At 26.0% G+C, this 16,673-nt stretch overlaps 1 protein-coding gene across 2 annotated transcripts; it reads left to right on the forward strand.

Moving 5' to 3' along the window:
• Positions 1-15,850, forward strand: LOC100213504 (polyunsaturated fatty acid 5-lipoxygenase). Of its 2 annotated transcripts, none has more exons than XM_065805632.1 (12): positions 1-197; positions 11,654-11,734; positions 11,824-11,889; positions 12,015-12,379; positions 12,948-13,104; positions 13,187-13,296; positions 13,689-13,878; positions 13,950-14,314; positions 14,464-14,567; positions 14,728-14,833; positions 14,916-15,119; positions 15,499-15,850. In XM_065805632.1, the coding sequence occupies exons 2-12, from the start codon at positions 11,671-11,673 to the stop codon at positions 15,730-15,732; spliced, it is 1,965 nt and encodes a 654-aa protein (XP_065661704.1). In that variant the 5' UTR covers positions 1-197; positions 11,654-11,670; the 3' UTR covers positions 15,733-15,850. The 2 variants fall into 2 exon arrangements, with proteins under 2 accessions (XP_065661704.1, XP_065661705.1); XM_065805633.1 differs by lacking the exon at positions 1-197 and adding an exon at positions 4,447-4,587.
• The last annotated feature ends 823 nt before the right edge of the window (positions 15,851-16,673 follow it).

Raw genomic sequence — 16,673 nt, forward strand, 5'->3', positions numbered from 1 at the left:
GATAGTATCGAAAACATGTGCCGCTTTTTTTTATTTTTTGTATGAAAATTAATGCAGTAACAAATATTATTTAATTAGATAATATGTTAATTAGTTGGTTAATAGAGTTTCATTAAAAAGATTACAACATTGTCATAGAGTATTAAAGACAACAACAAAAAATAATATATACTATATCAATTTATCTTTATTTAAACGTAAGTTTGAAACATATTTTTAAAATTTTCATAAAAAAAATGTTTATTGCATTTTTTTCTGAATTTCTAAAAAATAAACTTTGTAAACACTCTTTAATTCTCACTCTCTAAATTGAGTAGGAATAACGGAGGGATGTAGGGAGTTGGGATGAGGTAAAAATGATGATGATTCCCATAGTTTTTTTTTTTAATTTGTTTTTTTATAAATTGTTTGGTCATTATGATGTAAAACATGTTTTAAAATGTCTGCTGGTACCCTTTGAATGTGTTCTATATAACAATATAATACTGAATTTAAAAAAAATTTTCAATAAAAAATACTTTGAGAAGTTGCTACGGACCCTCGAAAATAAAATCGGTGCCTAATATTATCAGAAAAAAGTTTTTCAAAAGTATGTCATGTTGGGTCCTCAAATGAAGCAAAATAATATAAAATTTTCAAAAAAAAAGAATAATTTTATAATTAAATCATTATTTTAGATTTTAGTGAGCAGAATATGACTTTTTTAACTAAAAACGAAAAATAGGGATTTTAACAAGATTTTTTAATTATAACTTTTTTTATCGATGTTTTTTCATAAAATGATGATTATTTTTAAAATTTTAATATAATTTTGCTTTGTTTGAGACCAAACACTGTATACTTTTAAAAAACTTTCTTTTTATAATTTTTGGGACCTATTTAATGTTCAAGGGTCGGTAGCAGAGTTGTTAACAAAACCAAAAGTAGCAAGGACAAGACCAAGGTCAAAGCCAAGACCAAGGACAAGACCAAATCCAAAAGTTTCAAGGCCGTGAACAAGGCCAAGGACAAAAGTTTCAAAACCAAGGCCAGGAATAAGAGTTTCAAGGCCAAAGCATACGCAAACATTTCTAAGACCAAAGACTTTTGGTCTTATGTTAAGGCCAATTATTAACAAAAACTCTAGGTAGCAAGTGCTGTGACAATAAAGCCACATGTTGTGAAATTAGACCAAGGTTGTGCTCAGAACTCAACGAAGTCAATAAGAAAATGTACTTGTAGATATATTTGAAAGCCGAAAATAAAAATACATAAAAATAAAGAATTAAAACTTTTAGTTCTTTAATTTTGTGTATTTTTGTGCTTAATGCTAACAACTAATATTACCATCTTTTAATAAAAGTTACGTTGTTATTAGTTGTTAGCATTAACTATAAGTCATAACCATTAACTATAACTATATAGCCTATAAGTCTTTGTTCCAATTAAGAAACATTAAAGTTTAAATCAACAAATCAGACATACGAGCTCTATAAGGCACATTATCAATCCACCCTGACAAAAGATACGCTCGACAGGAGCTGACGTTGCAGAGACACAGAAATTATTGCCAAACATAGATTTCTACTTTTTGAACATTGTTTGTGTACAGTTTTTTTAACGAAAAATCTTTTTGATTAAATTCTTGCGATTGATTCGTTCTTGTTTGTAAAACATGATTTTTTCTATTATTTGCAAAAAAGCATTTTATTTTTATTGGTAAAGGGCTTTTGAATCTGTGGTGTGGCACTATTTTTAGTACATGTCAAAGTGGTTTTTGGTATTGTTTTCGTGACCTAACCATCAAATTAAACTATTGGTTATTGGTTCATAAATGGGTTTTATAAATAAAATTATCAAATAAAACTATAAAATATACATTTCTAATAACTTTTTTTAAACAGATTTAGATAAGTTGAAAAAAAAACAGTATAAATAAAAAAATATAACAGATATAATCAATTCTCCTTAATTAATCATGTCATTGAATATTGCTTTAAAATGGCTAGTCAAAAATGGCAATTTACTGTGACATAAAACACAAAATTAAGTTCTAAAGCATTCAAACTCTTGTAAGCAAAATCAACTGTAGTACAATTTTTTAAAAAAAAACACGAAAGAAAGATCTGAATTCTTAATGAAAAGGTGAATGGTCAAGGCCAAAACAATCAAGGCCAAGGCCAAAATTTACAAGGCCAAGTTCAACAGTTTCAAAGCCAAGACCAAGGTCAAAGTCTTATTTTTTGACCTTAAGGCAAGGCCAAGGCAACCCCCTAAAAATATTTTTTGTTCAAAAATTTTTCATTTAGGAGGTGTCAGGGGCTTGAAAGTAGCATTATACACATATCTTAGGGTGCCTCTAAAAACTCTTGTTTTTAGAGGCACCCTAAGATATGTGTATAATGCTACTTTCAACTAAGAATAAAGTTAAAAAATACTTTTAACGTAATTTTTTTAACGTTATAAACTTTAAATAATACAAAATACTTTTTAAATTGAATATCAAGGTAAATATAATATTTTAGGCTTTTCGACATTCTTTGATGAACCTTATTATCTTTGTAACCTTTGATGGTTAATAAAAATAAAACAAAAATAAATTTCATCATCAAATTAGTACTTTACCAAATAAAAAAGTTTTTTAAACTTAATGGAGCAAATGTTTCATGTCCTAAGAGATTACCGCGTAATTAGAACATGCATTACTTATTGTATTTAACATTGTGTTGGAAAAGCTAAATAATTACATGTTACTGTTATTTATTTTATTACAATATTAGTGTTAATTAAAAATTTAAATTGATATTGTTAAGTAACGATTAATAAAAATTAATAAAAAACTTATAAAACCAGATTCGATTCGTTTAACATTGTGTTGAAAAAGTTAAATAAGTACATATTATTTATTTTATTATAATGTCAGTGCTAATTATAGTTTAAATTGGTATTGTTAAGATTAATAAAAAGTAATAAAAACTTATAAAATCAGATTCGTCATGATATCACACAGATTGAGCCGATGTTAGAACAGCTTGGGCTGGCTTTACCCAAAACGTTGATCCAACGTGTTGTGCTGCTTGAAATTTTTAAGATTCTTGTTTTGACTCCGTGAGACGTCCGTGAGACGCCCGTAAGACGTTTTGACGGACGTTTTTCAACGTTTTTTTCAAAACTAGCGGTATCAAAATGTTTACTATCAGACACTTTCAAATTCTTCATAAAGTTCAAGTCACATTTTCACTTTTACACATGCTAGCACAAATACACGAACTGTACCTGTATAAAGGCTAAACATCGCAATCTTAACTTACTTAAAATATGACTCCTAGTTGCCAAGGCAGGAACTTCTCAACTGCCTGCTGCTAAAGCAGGAACTCCAGAGTGTACCATAGCCACTGTCGGTTCTGGGTGGTCTGTAACTTTTTAAAGCATGTAAAAACTATTTAAAAAAGAGGTAAAAATATGCCTTCAAAATATAAAATATACATTATTCAAAAAATATGCCCCCAACAATTTTTTATTGCTTTAGTACAACTATACAATTTGTCTTATACAGATTTCAAGAACCCGTGCAGCAAAGCCATGTTTTGTTTGTACCAAATTCAGATTGTTAAAAAACCAATTCTCATAATATCTGGTGAAGCTGGTGGCACTACTCAGTGATTTAGCTTCAGTTGTTCTTATTGCAAGCCCTGGTTTTCTTTTTAGTCTGTACCCACACGTTCGTTTTTTTTTTGTAGTAAAAACATTTTTGTTGTTATGGTAACCCACGGTTAAACTTGTCAGGGTGCTTGAGATAGCTGTATTTTTTGAGCGCCACATACATATGCCATTGAAACATGCCAAAACAATTAATTATCAACTTCTGTCAGTTTTTCAACAATCTGATAGTTTAACAATAGCATCCGTTTTCAGAGAGACAATATAAACCAGACGCTCACAAAATAAATTACGTTCAACTTAATTGAAATCTTTGTAGAGTAGTTCCAACCTACAAAAAAACAGTGTATTTCGATTAATGGGCTACAAATGAAAATTCGCACGGATTGACATTTAAATGACCCATGCAAAACAATCAACTTTTATGCGCTATCTTTATATTAAATTTTATTTAATTCATTAAATAACTTTCTTTTTTTTGCTTTGTAAGTGCAAAATGCTTGAAAAGTTCAATTGATCTCAACAACTTATTGGTAAAACTTATTAATGAAAAATGGTAATAAAAGCCCTCCCAGCCGGCAAACAACGTTGAGATAACGTTGAACTTACGTTGAAACCTAACGTTGAATTTACGTTGATTTAATGTTTAGAATGAAAGTTTTTTTCAACGCTGATTTATCAACGTTAAGTCAACGTTAGGTTCAAACGTTATATCAACATTGATTCGACCCGAAAAAACGTTACAATAACGTTGAAACAACGTTAAGAATGACAGTTTTTTAAACGTTGATTTATCAACGTTAAACCGGCTGTTAAAATACGTTTTGTAATCACAGAAACCGTTAATAAAAACTGAGATCACCAGTACCATCAAAACGTAGTATGTACCATCAAAACGTAGTATGCATGTCCAATAGTGCTGCTGCACTTCTCTATTACATTATAAAGGTATATTATGAATATTAAATCTACTCATAGTCTATACTTAGACTATTTAGAACTTTTTCAGTTTAGTTTAGTTAAGATAGCATTATTAAAGCAAGAGATGAAAGTCGTTTTATTGAAAAATATATTTAAATATTACATATATTTACATATAATTGAATATGATCTATAAATAATTGAATATGATCTACAAATAATTGAATATAATCTACATATAATTGAATAAAATCTACACAAATTTCTTCTCTTTTCCATCACCTTTTTGAAATGGAGCGTATTTTAGAAAACCATACAATATTCCATTGACCGAGGTTTCTTTTGCTTCATTGAATACAATAGAGGAAGCTGTAAATAAGAAAAATATATTTAAAAAAATCAAAAAAGGCAAACTTGAAAAAAATATAATGAATGGGAAGGTGCTACAACTTATAAAGGTATTCCATTTACAAAGCCATATAAATTAGTGTTTCTAAGTATATTTTTCCACCTTTGCCCTTCATATTTGTGGAGGTCATAAAATTTTTTCGAAAAAACTCTGAATTTTTAAAAGGTAATTTAGCTGTTAGACAAGGCCGTCCCGAAGTGGCCTCTCATGGGCAGGGGGGGGGATTGTATGTATTTTTTGCCAACTAGAGACACACACACAAAAAAAAAAGATCCTCAATATTTGCAATTAGCCAACTATAGTTCAAAACTTGCTAAATGTGTCAACTTAAATGCTTATATGACAGCTTTGGGGGTGGTGGGACACCCCCTTCACCCCCAGTTCGGGAAGGCCCTGCTGTGAGATGATTATTAATAACTTTTTCAAATATTTAATTTAAATGAAACAACCTTTTTTCAAAATAAATTAATAATCAAAATATTAAATTTTTCTAACATTGAAAAGTAATTATCGGGGTGGCAACAGAAAATTTTAATAAGAAAAATAGGATTTTAGAGGAGCTGTTGCACCTAATATAGAGGATTTTTTTTGTTTTAATTTAGGTTTAATGTCCATGTTTTCACACTTATGGGGCTTAGACAGAGTTCAATAATGTCATTTTTCATGTTAAATAGCATGCATTTGCTAAAGCAATTTTTAATAATCCCATGCATTTTCAGGGGAAAATGCATAAGATATATATATATATATATATATATATATATATATATATATATATATATATATATTATATTAGTAGAAAATCACTAAAAAAATTTTTTTTTTCATTTTACACTGAGTTTAATCAATAAAGACTCACCAGAAATGATGAGTCTTTATTGATGAAACACAGTGTAAAATGAAAAAAAAATTTTGTCAAGTGATTTTCTACTAATACATAATTGCTCTGTTCTTTTAAGAACATTGAACACTCTATTTTGTAGAATACATTTAAAAGTTTTATATATATATATATATATATATATATATATATATATATATATATATATATATATATATACACACACACACATATATATATATATATATATATATATATATATATATATATATATATATATATATATATATATATGTATATATATATATATATATATATATATATATATATATATATATATATATATATATATATAAATTTACCTGTAGATTTGATCATTGAACAACTGGAGGTCAGGTGCATTGACACTTCATCTAAATCTTTGATAACTGAACCTGTAAAATATAATTACTAATTTACGGTATAAATTACAAAAACATTTTTATTTTTAGGTATAAAAATTGAAATTTATAAAATCCAAGCATATAAAACTAATACCTACTTGGGAAATTTTCTTTGTTTACATTTTCTTTTTCGTATATAGACATTCTCATTATAACATTTTTCTTTCGTAGTTGTAAATTCAAATTTTTCACAATCCTGTTTGCTTTTTGTGAAATTGAAATAGTTATATGAATAGTTATACACTTTGTATCAACAAAACAACTCTTCCTAACAAAATTATTTAAAAAATAATAATTGTAACATATAGATGTAATACCTGAAGAGAATTTAGTTTTAATTTATGGAAACTTAAGCCAATTCTTCTCAGCATTTTAAAGTAGTCAATGCTTTGGTACCTGGAGGCCAATAAACAGTTTTATAGCAAATCCAATTACATTATGATTATGAAAATATTATATGAACTAATAAAAAAAACAAAGAAACCATAATATAAGTGTACTAACATGCCTAGTTAAACTAGCTAAATTTTGACATTTTATAACCATGATACTTGCTAAACAATAATATTAGCAGACATTATTAGCAAAGATAAGATTTTCTTTATTTTATAAATTTATTATATTTTAAATTCATTTTTATGAATATATTTATTATTCTATTATTCTGCATAATTCTGAATATATTATGTTTAAATAACTTGAGGCATCAAAGGAAAATAATGAAAGAATCCCAGGTTGCTAAAACATAATTAACTACATAAGAGTAATACGGAATATTGAACAAAAATAGATAATATTCATTATTAATACAAAATATGATATAAAGTTTATTATAAAATATCACACAACAATAACTTAGTTTGATTGACAATATAAAAGCAACAAAAATTAAAAAAGAAAACATCTCAATAAATAATAAATTATCATTCAAACAATTTTAAAGACCAAATAATAACTTGTAACTTATTTTTTACACATCTTCATCTATTAAACATTAATATTATTACCAATTTTTAATACCACATTAGTTTTTTTGTTTTTATTAAAAATAAAAATATTATATCCGTTAAGCTTTTCTTATTTTACTTAAAACATCAACTCAATCCTACGTTTTTTCATAACTGAAATTTTTTTTGGGTAATGTTGAATTAACACTGAAAACAAAATATTAGACAACAGTAAAATATTTCTTTATTGAAATATATGTAAATATATACAATCAATCTAATTTCCTTTCTTTTCTGCCACCTATTCGAAATGGAGCGTATTTTAAGAATTCAGACAAAATGCCATCAATTAAAGTTTCAGTTGCTTCATCGTATTCAATAGAAGAAGCTGTTAATAAAAATAAAAAAGTTTTATATATCTAATAAAGGTATACCTTTCATAGCACCATATAGTCTGGTAAACTTCTGTTAGAACAAGAAAAAAATAGTCAGTAAAAAAAATATCTGAATAACAAGTTAACACCAGGAATAGCATCTGGTTGTAAAAATTGCCAAACCTCGCTCATAATTTATATTAATCATATTAATGAAAATGAAACTGTAGACATTTAATTTAATTGCCCTTAAACCATTGAAATTATACTAACAAATAAGAAGCCATTGTTCTAATATATACAGTTATAAGTTTTTATAAGTTTTGACAAAAAGCTGTAGACATAAAATTTAAAAAAATTCTGAAACTTATGATATAACTATTTAATAAAATACTAATTAAAACTTACTCCTGATGATTGTGTTTTTTTTGTCAATCTTGTCCACTTCAATAAATTTAGCTACAGACAAAACAAAACTTATTTGGCTTATAAATTCACTATTATATTCAGGCTTTGTCACTGTGTTTTGGGATTTCTTATATCAGTAAGAAAATATAACACTCTCTTTTGAAACTCTATAATTTAAAATAGTTTCACAAAACAACTTTTGTTGAACATTTTTACAAGCCTAATAAAACTAAACAAAAATTCACTAAAAAATAATTAATAACATACTGCCTTCAGCCATCGAGAACTTATCAACGTTATCTAATTTTGGTACTTTGTTTACCTTTTTTCTTATCCTCACTGAAAGATAAAAGAACTTTGCTTCAGGCTCCAAAATCAGTTACTGTCGCAGCAAGTGTGGAAGTCAATATTGTTATTTTGGTCTTGAGACTGGTATACAAAAAGCTGTTTCTGCAGATAGCATAAGGCTTCTGCTATCAGTATAACTAACAGCTTGATTACTTATTCACGTGAACAGCAGTGCTTTACTGCCATTTGGCCATTTTATAATTAAAAGAAACATCGTTTTTTTCAATTTCTTTCAAAAGAAAAACACAGAGTCATTGTTACTTTGAGACAAATAATCATAAAGAAATTCTTCACTTTCATAATCACTTTCCAAATTTCGTCTTCTTCTACTCAACTGATATTTTGTGTAAATTTTGAATTGTCATTATTTTTTTCGACTTTCTCTTCTTCAGTGAAAATAATTTGTGTAACTTTTTAATTATCACTATTTTTTTCGACTTTCTCTTCTTCACTGAAGAGAATAATTCACTGAAGAATTTCTTTATGATTATTTGTCTCAAAGTGACAATGACTGTGTTTTTCTTTTGAAAGAAATTGCCACTCTAATGTTCTAGCTCTGGCAGAATCATCTTCTAGTAGTGAAGTCTTCACTACTAGAAGATGATTCTGCCAGAGCTAGAACATTAGAGTAGCATTTTCGCCAGTTTCTTAAATAAACCATTATTATCTTTTGTCGTAAGAACAAGTAGAAACTTGAATACTAAATAAAGCATTTTTGAAAATTCAAAATTCAAAATTTTACACATAAACGCCCTCTGTTTTGCACATTATTCTAAATTATTGCTTTATTACTTTTTCGCTTTAACTATTTTTACTTTAAGCACCAATTCAACGGACGGTTTTTTTAGAAGTTTTTTTTGTCAACGTTGATTTATCGTTGAAACAACGTTAAATAAACAACGTTTAAATCGTAACGTTGTTTTAACGTTGAGACATAGTTGAACAACGTTGAAACAACGCTTCAACCAAGTTTCAACGTTGAAACAACGTTGAAACAACGTTGAAACAGCGTTGAAACAACTTTGAAACAGCGTTGAAACAACGTTGAAACAACGTTGAAAAAACGTTGAAACAACTTTTTAAACAAGACAAAAACTTTGTCATTTCTCATTAAAGAATGGCATTTACTTCAATATACCAGATTTCTAATACCTTTTTTAAAAAAAAATAATTTAAAAGATAAATAATTAATAACTAGAATCATCGTAAATTCATCATTACATATCCTTACATGTTACTAAAATTTTTTAGTTTATATATTGAAAAATCACTCTTTAATGCTTTCTCACAATTGATTGTTTATAATAAAAGAATTGAATTTGCTGACTCAATTTTTACTATTTTTACGTAACTAAACCTTTTAAACAATTATAAATTTTATAGTTATCTATAAAAAATATAAAATTTTACAGTTATAATACAACTTGTTTTCTTTTTTGTTCCACTAGGTTTTGTATTATTGTAATTATAACAAATTCAAATAAATAAAACTTAGAAAAAAATATATGTATACAAAAAACTTATGTTTTACTATATATATATATATATATATATATATATATATATATATATATATATATATATATATATATATATATATATATATATATATATATATATATATATATATATTACATTTTAAATAAGCATTTCGTTACAATATTTAAAATACAAATATATAATAATAAAAACATATATATATATATATATATATATATATATATATATATATATATATATATATATATATATATATATATATATATTAATCGTTATTAAATAATAAAAGAACGCGGGAACTCGTAGAAGACCATACGGTCTTGTCGTCGAGTACCGCTAAGAAATGGTCGTGTTAAAATTTATAAGATATTTACAAGATAAAAAATAAGTTAACGAAGTAAGAAACTTTAAATATTCCGTAACAAATACAAGATACATTATTATATATTACAGTTGTTAAAGATGACTTATTTTTGAAGAATTTATATATATATATATATATATATATATATATATATATATATATATATATATATATATATATATATATATATATAAATTCTTCAAAAATTCTTTTGTTTATTAAATACTATTTAAATATAAATATTAAAAACATTAGCTATACAATACACCTATTTGGCCGACAGTGACGTATCCAGGAATTATTGGTGGAGGTTTGGGGAGGGGGAGGAATTGTTGAAATATTTTTGTATTTTTACCACATTTGAGTTTCCTAAAAAATTTCAGGAGGGATGCATACCCTATCAATCCCCCTCCCCTGGATCCGACACTGACGTCCGAAGTGTTTGCAATGCAAAGCGCCGTGGTTCAAATCCAATCATTGCTACTTTTTTTTTTTTTTTCAAATTTTTTTTGATTTTTAAAATACAAAACAAAACACTTTTGATTTTCAAAAAAAATTATATATAGCGTATAAAAAGATATCATATACTATAACAAACGAAAGGGAGCTCATTTGCCGTTTTATAAAGTTTTTTGTTTATTAAATAGCTCGCAGAGTTTCTTAAATGCATCTCTGTAGATCGAATCCTACCACTTGCTCATTATTTTTCCTTTTTCAATTTTTTAAAATACAAAATAAAACGTTTTTGAAGTTCTATAGATTTTATATGCATAACATATATAAAAATATTATATACTATAACAAAGTTAAATTTAAAAAAAAAATCATAACACCAGGAGAAATTTGTTGCACATGTCATGATAGAGATACTTATGTTATTAATGTGCACATGTATTTAACCCTATTAAGCTGCGGATGGTCTGAAAAAAAATTATGGTCTGAAACTTAACAAGGGAAAAATTAATAAGCCAGTCCTGCTAAAAAAAAAAAAATAGCACGTAGCTAGCGAAAACTTTAAAACTTTATTTTACTATTTTTTCTAATATATATATATGTATATATATATATATATATATATATATATATATATATATATATATATATATATATATATATATATATATATATATATATATATATATATATTTATATATATATATTTATATATATATATATATATATATATATAGATGTAGATATATATATATAGACATATATATGTATATATATACAAAGTAAAAGTATAGAAAAGGTCGGTGTGGAACAGACTTACAAAGACCTGTATATTTACGGGTCCGGTTAGCTACTTTTAAATATACATTAATGCCTTTTATTAATTTAAACTTTTATTTTAAAATTTTTTCATTAAAATATAAAGTTTACCGACTTAGTTTTAATAACCAGTTTAGTTTAGTTTTAATATAATTTAATTTTTGCTAACAATTATTTTTCTTTTCAGCATAAAATTATTTGAAAATGAAACTGATATATTTTGTTGTACTAATTTTAAAAACGGTTGTTGCTTTGAAAAAAGAATCGAGTAAGCTTTTTTGTAGTTTTATATTTTCTTTTATTGCGTATTAGTATTTAATTTATCAAATATAAAATTTTAAATGCAAAATTTATTAGATAACATCAAAAAAGAGAGACTCGATGAAGAAAGCTCTAATGAAAGCAAAATATGCTATTTACCAGGTTGTGTTTTAATTAGAAGAAGAATTTTATAACATTGATAAAAAAAAGTACGAAAAGGTTTATACAAATAACAAATCATATAAATAATGTCATTAAATACTTTATATAAAATTTTTTGAATTCAGCGCGTTGTCCAGTTACACTGCCTTCATTATTTACAAACGATACACGCGATACACGTTGCTCAAACGCGAGAGTAGTGGATATTGCTCGAGCTAGGTCTTGGTATAAAATCACAGATGAAAACGAGCCTTCCAATTCAGAATTTCCCTTAAAAAATGTACCTTTTTTAAACCAACCTTATCAAGACGTCCTGTTTGCTGCAGTACTCAACCCAATGGAATCTTCCTGGCTGATTCTCTACCAAACGTGGACAACTAATGTAATGAGCAAAGCTGCAGAAAACATTAAAAAAACTTTTTCAAAATTTAAATTTGACAACATCGAGACGTACCACCAACTGAAAATTGCTTTTGATAATGTAGTTAGGGTATGTGCATTACTTATTAAGTATCGCTTGATTATTTAGTTAAATCAAGTTGGCTTTATAAACTATAAACCAATATCTTTTTATAAAAATAATTATTATAAAAAAATTTAGTAGTTACCTTAAAAAGAACTAATGTTTCTTTAACATTAACAAGTTTCTTGTCTCTTATTTTTATTTTCATTTTTAAAGACACTTTTTTTGATATTAAACACTCATACATTTTGATTCGCGTTCTTTTCATTAAAAATTAAAAAATATATATATAAAATATTTTTATAATATATATATATATATATATATATATATATATATATATATATATATATATATAAATATCTACAAAAAACTCAAAAATTTTGGCCATACCTGCGTTAAACGTGAAAGCAACAAGTTGAGGATGTATATATATATGTATATATATATATATATATATATATATATATATATATATATATATATATATATATATATATATATATATATATATATATATATATATATATATATATATATATATATATATATATATATATATATATATATATATATATATATATAAAATTTTTAGTCGTTAAAAGCACCTATGTATTTTGATAAACCGAGTCTTTATCGAGAAACATTTACTGACGTAACTGAAAATGAGCTTTGGAAATCTAATAAAATTTTTGCTCAAAGAAGGCTTGCTGGATCATGCCCATTTCACTTACGTAAAGTAACACGAAACGGTAGGTTTTTAACTGTTTATGATTTTAACAATAGTTGCCTTGACCATGTTTTACAATTGTGTAAATAGTTAAATTTATTTAGAGGAAATTGGTTTCCCTGAAAGCACATTGCTTGAATTGTTAAACAAAGACTATGACTTTGACGAATATATTCGTTCGGCAAGTGAAGGCTCAATATTATCTCTTAGTGAGGTAAGTTGATAAGTTAACAACTTTTGTATTTTATATATATATATATTTATGTATATAAATATTGGGGGATTCTGGGGAAGGGAACCAGCAGTTTTAGGGGACCCATTTGCAAAATAAAAGAGTTTTTTTTTCCAGTAATATCTAATAGAAAATTTTTTAAGAATTTAAGACCCTAATGACAGTGTTTTAATGGAGGGCCTCAGATCCACTGACCATAGCACTGTATACATATATATATATATATATATATATATATATATATATATATATATATATATATATATATATATATATATATATATATATATATATATATATATATATATATATATATATATATATATATATATATATATATATATATATTACATATTATCTTAAATAAATTGTAGGCTGTGGAGCAAGAAAGTCTTTTTGTTTTATATCATGAATCATACAATGATATTGAAACTATTCCTGATGTTTCTGATAAAGATTCATCAAATAGAAGACCGTTGATAAAAGTTACATCGCCTATAACGCTATTTGTATTAGTTGAAAGAGAACTAAAAGTTGCTGCAATTCAAATAGATTACAAACCAAGTTTGTTATTTGCAATTTACAACTTATTTTAAATCATTATAAATATTATTTTTTGAACAATTTTTAAATAGGTTCACCCGTTTATACCCCATCATCATTGGAAGATAAATGGTTGCTTGCAAGAGCTATGGTAGAAATTTCAGATCAAGATATTTGCGATAGTAAAGTGCATTTAGGATTTATTCACTTTCATTCTACTATATTTTGTTTGACGTTTCGAAGACATTTAAGCATACAACATCCTCTATACGATTTTTTTCAATGGCATTGCGTTGGTACAACTTCTCACATAAGTCTTTCCTATCATGCTCTGGTTTCAAATAATTCAATGGGCCATAGACTTTTTGCCATGGGTCATAATGGATTTATAAAGCTATCAAAACAAGCATACGAGGAAGCTTACTATGGTCAATATGAGTTTGAGCCTCACTTAAGGGTATGTTATTAAAGTTAGGCGTTTGTTATGAGAGTTTATAAATAAAATTGTATAATCTTAGTTGGTCAAATATATTATAATAGAAAAAAATGAAAAAGAACTCAGATTTTGTAATCAATATTTGACTTTTTTATGTTAATTTAACTTAGAAACAAGGGCTATACGATCTTCAAGTAGATTATTACCCGTTTCGAGAAGATGGAAAAATTATTAGTGAAGAGCTTTTCGATTTTAGTTCAAGTTTCATCGACCTGCAAGTGTTTTAATGTAACACACACACAAATACACAGACACATCCACACGCAAGCACGCGCACAAACACTTTTTTTTCCTGTATTATCTTGAATATATCATTATTTATATTATAGAATAAAATTTTACATTTATTTTAAATGTGTAACTATAATTTGCAGTTATTATGATAATGACGCCCAAGTACAGTCTGATGCAGAACTACAGAGCTATGCAAACGAGTTATCCATAACTGGTAAACTAAAACCAGACGGGGGTAAAGGAAAGGTAGAAGTAAAAATACAATATTTTTTTTAATAATAATTAATTAAGGTATTAATAAATATAAATTAAGGTTAATTTTTTTTAGGTTAAAGACTTTCCAGACACATTTATCTCAAAAGATCAGTTAGTCACATTTGTTTATCGATTTTTATGGTTTAATGTAATACATAGTTCTTCAAACTATGCTGCTTCTCATACATTTATACCAGTTCGACCAACTAAACTTTACTCAGATCCTGAATTTTTAGATAACTACCCACATAACTTGCCTTCTCTTGAACTTGCTGTGGTAAGGTGTTAAAATATTTAGATAACTGCTTGTGATCCTTGAATATAGAATGAATCTCAGCCTTTATAGTTACTTTTTTAATTATCAATTTACAGTATGACACTGCAAAAAGCTTTAATAACCTGTAAAAAAATAATTCAAAATTTTTTTGAGAAGTAAATGATCAATGTTCATGGGTGTAATAACTTTTTGAAAAGGTATAATGTTTCCCACAGCTCATTCTTTAAATCAATTTTTTTTAAGGGTATTTTTACAATGCTAAAAAGACTTTCTAATCTAAAGTTAAGCACCATGCTACAATTTATTTTTGTTCCATATTGTTTTAATTACTAATGTTCTTAACATACATAGTTTTATACTTTTGTATTTTTTATGTTAGGATATCACAAGTTTTGCTCAAATTCTTGATAGTTTTAGAGTAAATCGTTTATTTGATTATTCTGATAAAGTAGTTGACGAAAAGTTCAAACATCTTGTTTATAAAACGTATAGCAAATTAAATAGTTGCGTACAGAAAAAAATGGAGACAAACAATGCTAAACGAAAAAAACTTGGTCAACTCACATTCCAGTACATTGAACCTAAATGGTTGACGAATAGTATTCACGTATAAATGAAAATATATTGCATAATAACGTTAATGTCTTTGTTTATTCTTTGTTAAATATATTATTTTGTTTCTTTTTGAACTGCAATATTACGTTTAATGGCTTTTTGAAGATTTTAACAAAGTTTGTTTGTGCTTTTTCATTTATGCATTGAAAATTAAAATAGTTGCACGCTATGCTGTGGTTTCATACAAATTAAAACATAGTTGCACACGTTTATCTTGTTACCATTTAAACAATTTATTAACCATTTAAGTTTAAAATACAAGTATGGCGCTACGTTTTAGAATTATTGTTCAATAAAAACACAAGTTTTAAACGCGAATAGATTTCTAAAACTTTTTCAAAAATATACTAATTTGTTTTTAAACCATAGTATTTATTATTAATTGTTGTTTTGTCGGAACATGTTACTAGTAATGGTAAACCATTACTCTCACTTTTTTATTCGCAGACTCTAGGAAATAGAGCTGAGAAGAAACTTGGAGGGTATTGTCTCCAAGACATTTTTGAGCATGTAGCTCACAATGTTGCCACTAAGATTTTTTTCTTACGTAAATTAATATTTTTTTTTAGCTTTCCCGATGAACACAAGACATGTTTAAAACGTATATAAACGTTTTAGTATGTTTTTTAAACTTTACAGCAAAAGCAATATAAAATTGGTGCAGTTGCAACTTTTTTGAAAAGTAAAATTTTAAGCCTTATTTGATGAATCGAGTGCTCATTTTTTGAAGGGATATTTAAAATTTAAACTTTTTTTCGTGATGCTTAATAATATTATTATTCGAATGTCGTGTATAACTAACTTTTGACATTTTTTGACTCATCTCCCTTTTCCTTTTGCACACAGAATTATGAAAAACAAACTATCATTTTTGATTATTCATTAAATACAAGTCTAATTTAAACTAATTATCAGTTATCAATTGGAAAAAAATAAACA

The sequence above is a fragment of the Hydra vulgaris genome, chromosome 09 (genome assembly GCF_038396675.1).
Source record: "Hydra vulgaris chromosome 09, alternate assembly HydraT2T_AEP".
In the NCBI taxonomy this organism is placed as follows: domain Eukaryota; kingdom Metazoa; phylum Cnidaria; class Hydrozoa; order Anthoathecata; family Hydridae; genus Hydra; species Hydra vulgaris.

What these genes read in the sequence shown, in the direction of transcription:
- LOC100213504 (XM_065805632.1), top strand. Translation starts at nt 11,671, where the DNA reads ATGAAACTGATATATTTTGTTGTACTAATTTTAAAAACGGTTGTTGCT. An exon ending in TGCTTTGAAAAAAGAATCGA is followed by an intron (nt 11,735 to 11,823) that starts GTAAGCTTTTTT and finishes AAAATTTATTAG; the next exon opens with ATAACATCAAAAAAGAGAGA. An exon ending in CAGACGGGGGTAAAGGAAAG is followed by an intron (nt 14,834 to 14,915) that starts GTAGAAGTAAAA and finishes AATTTTTTTTAG; the next exon opens with GTTAAAGACTTTCCAGACAC.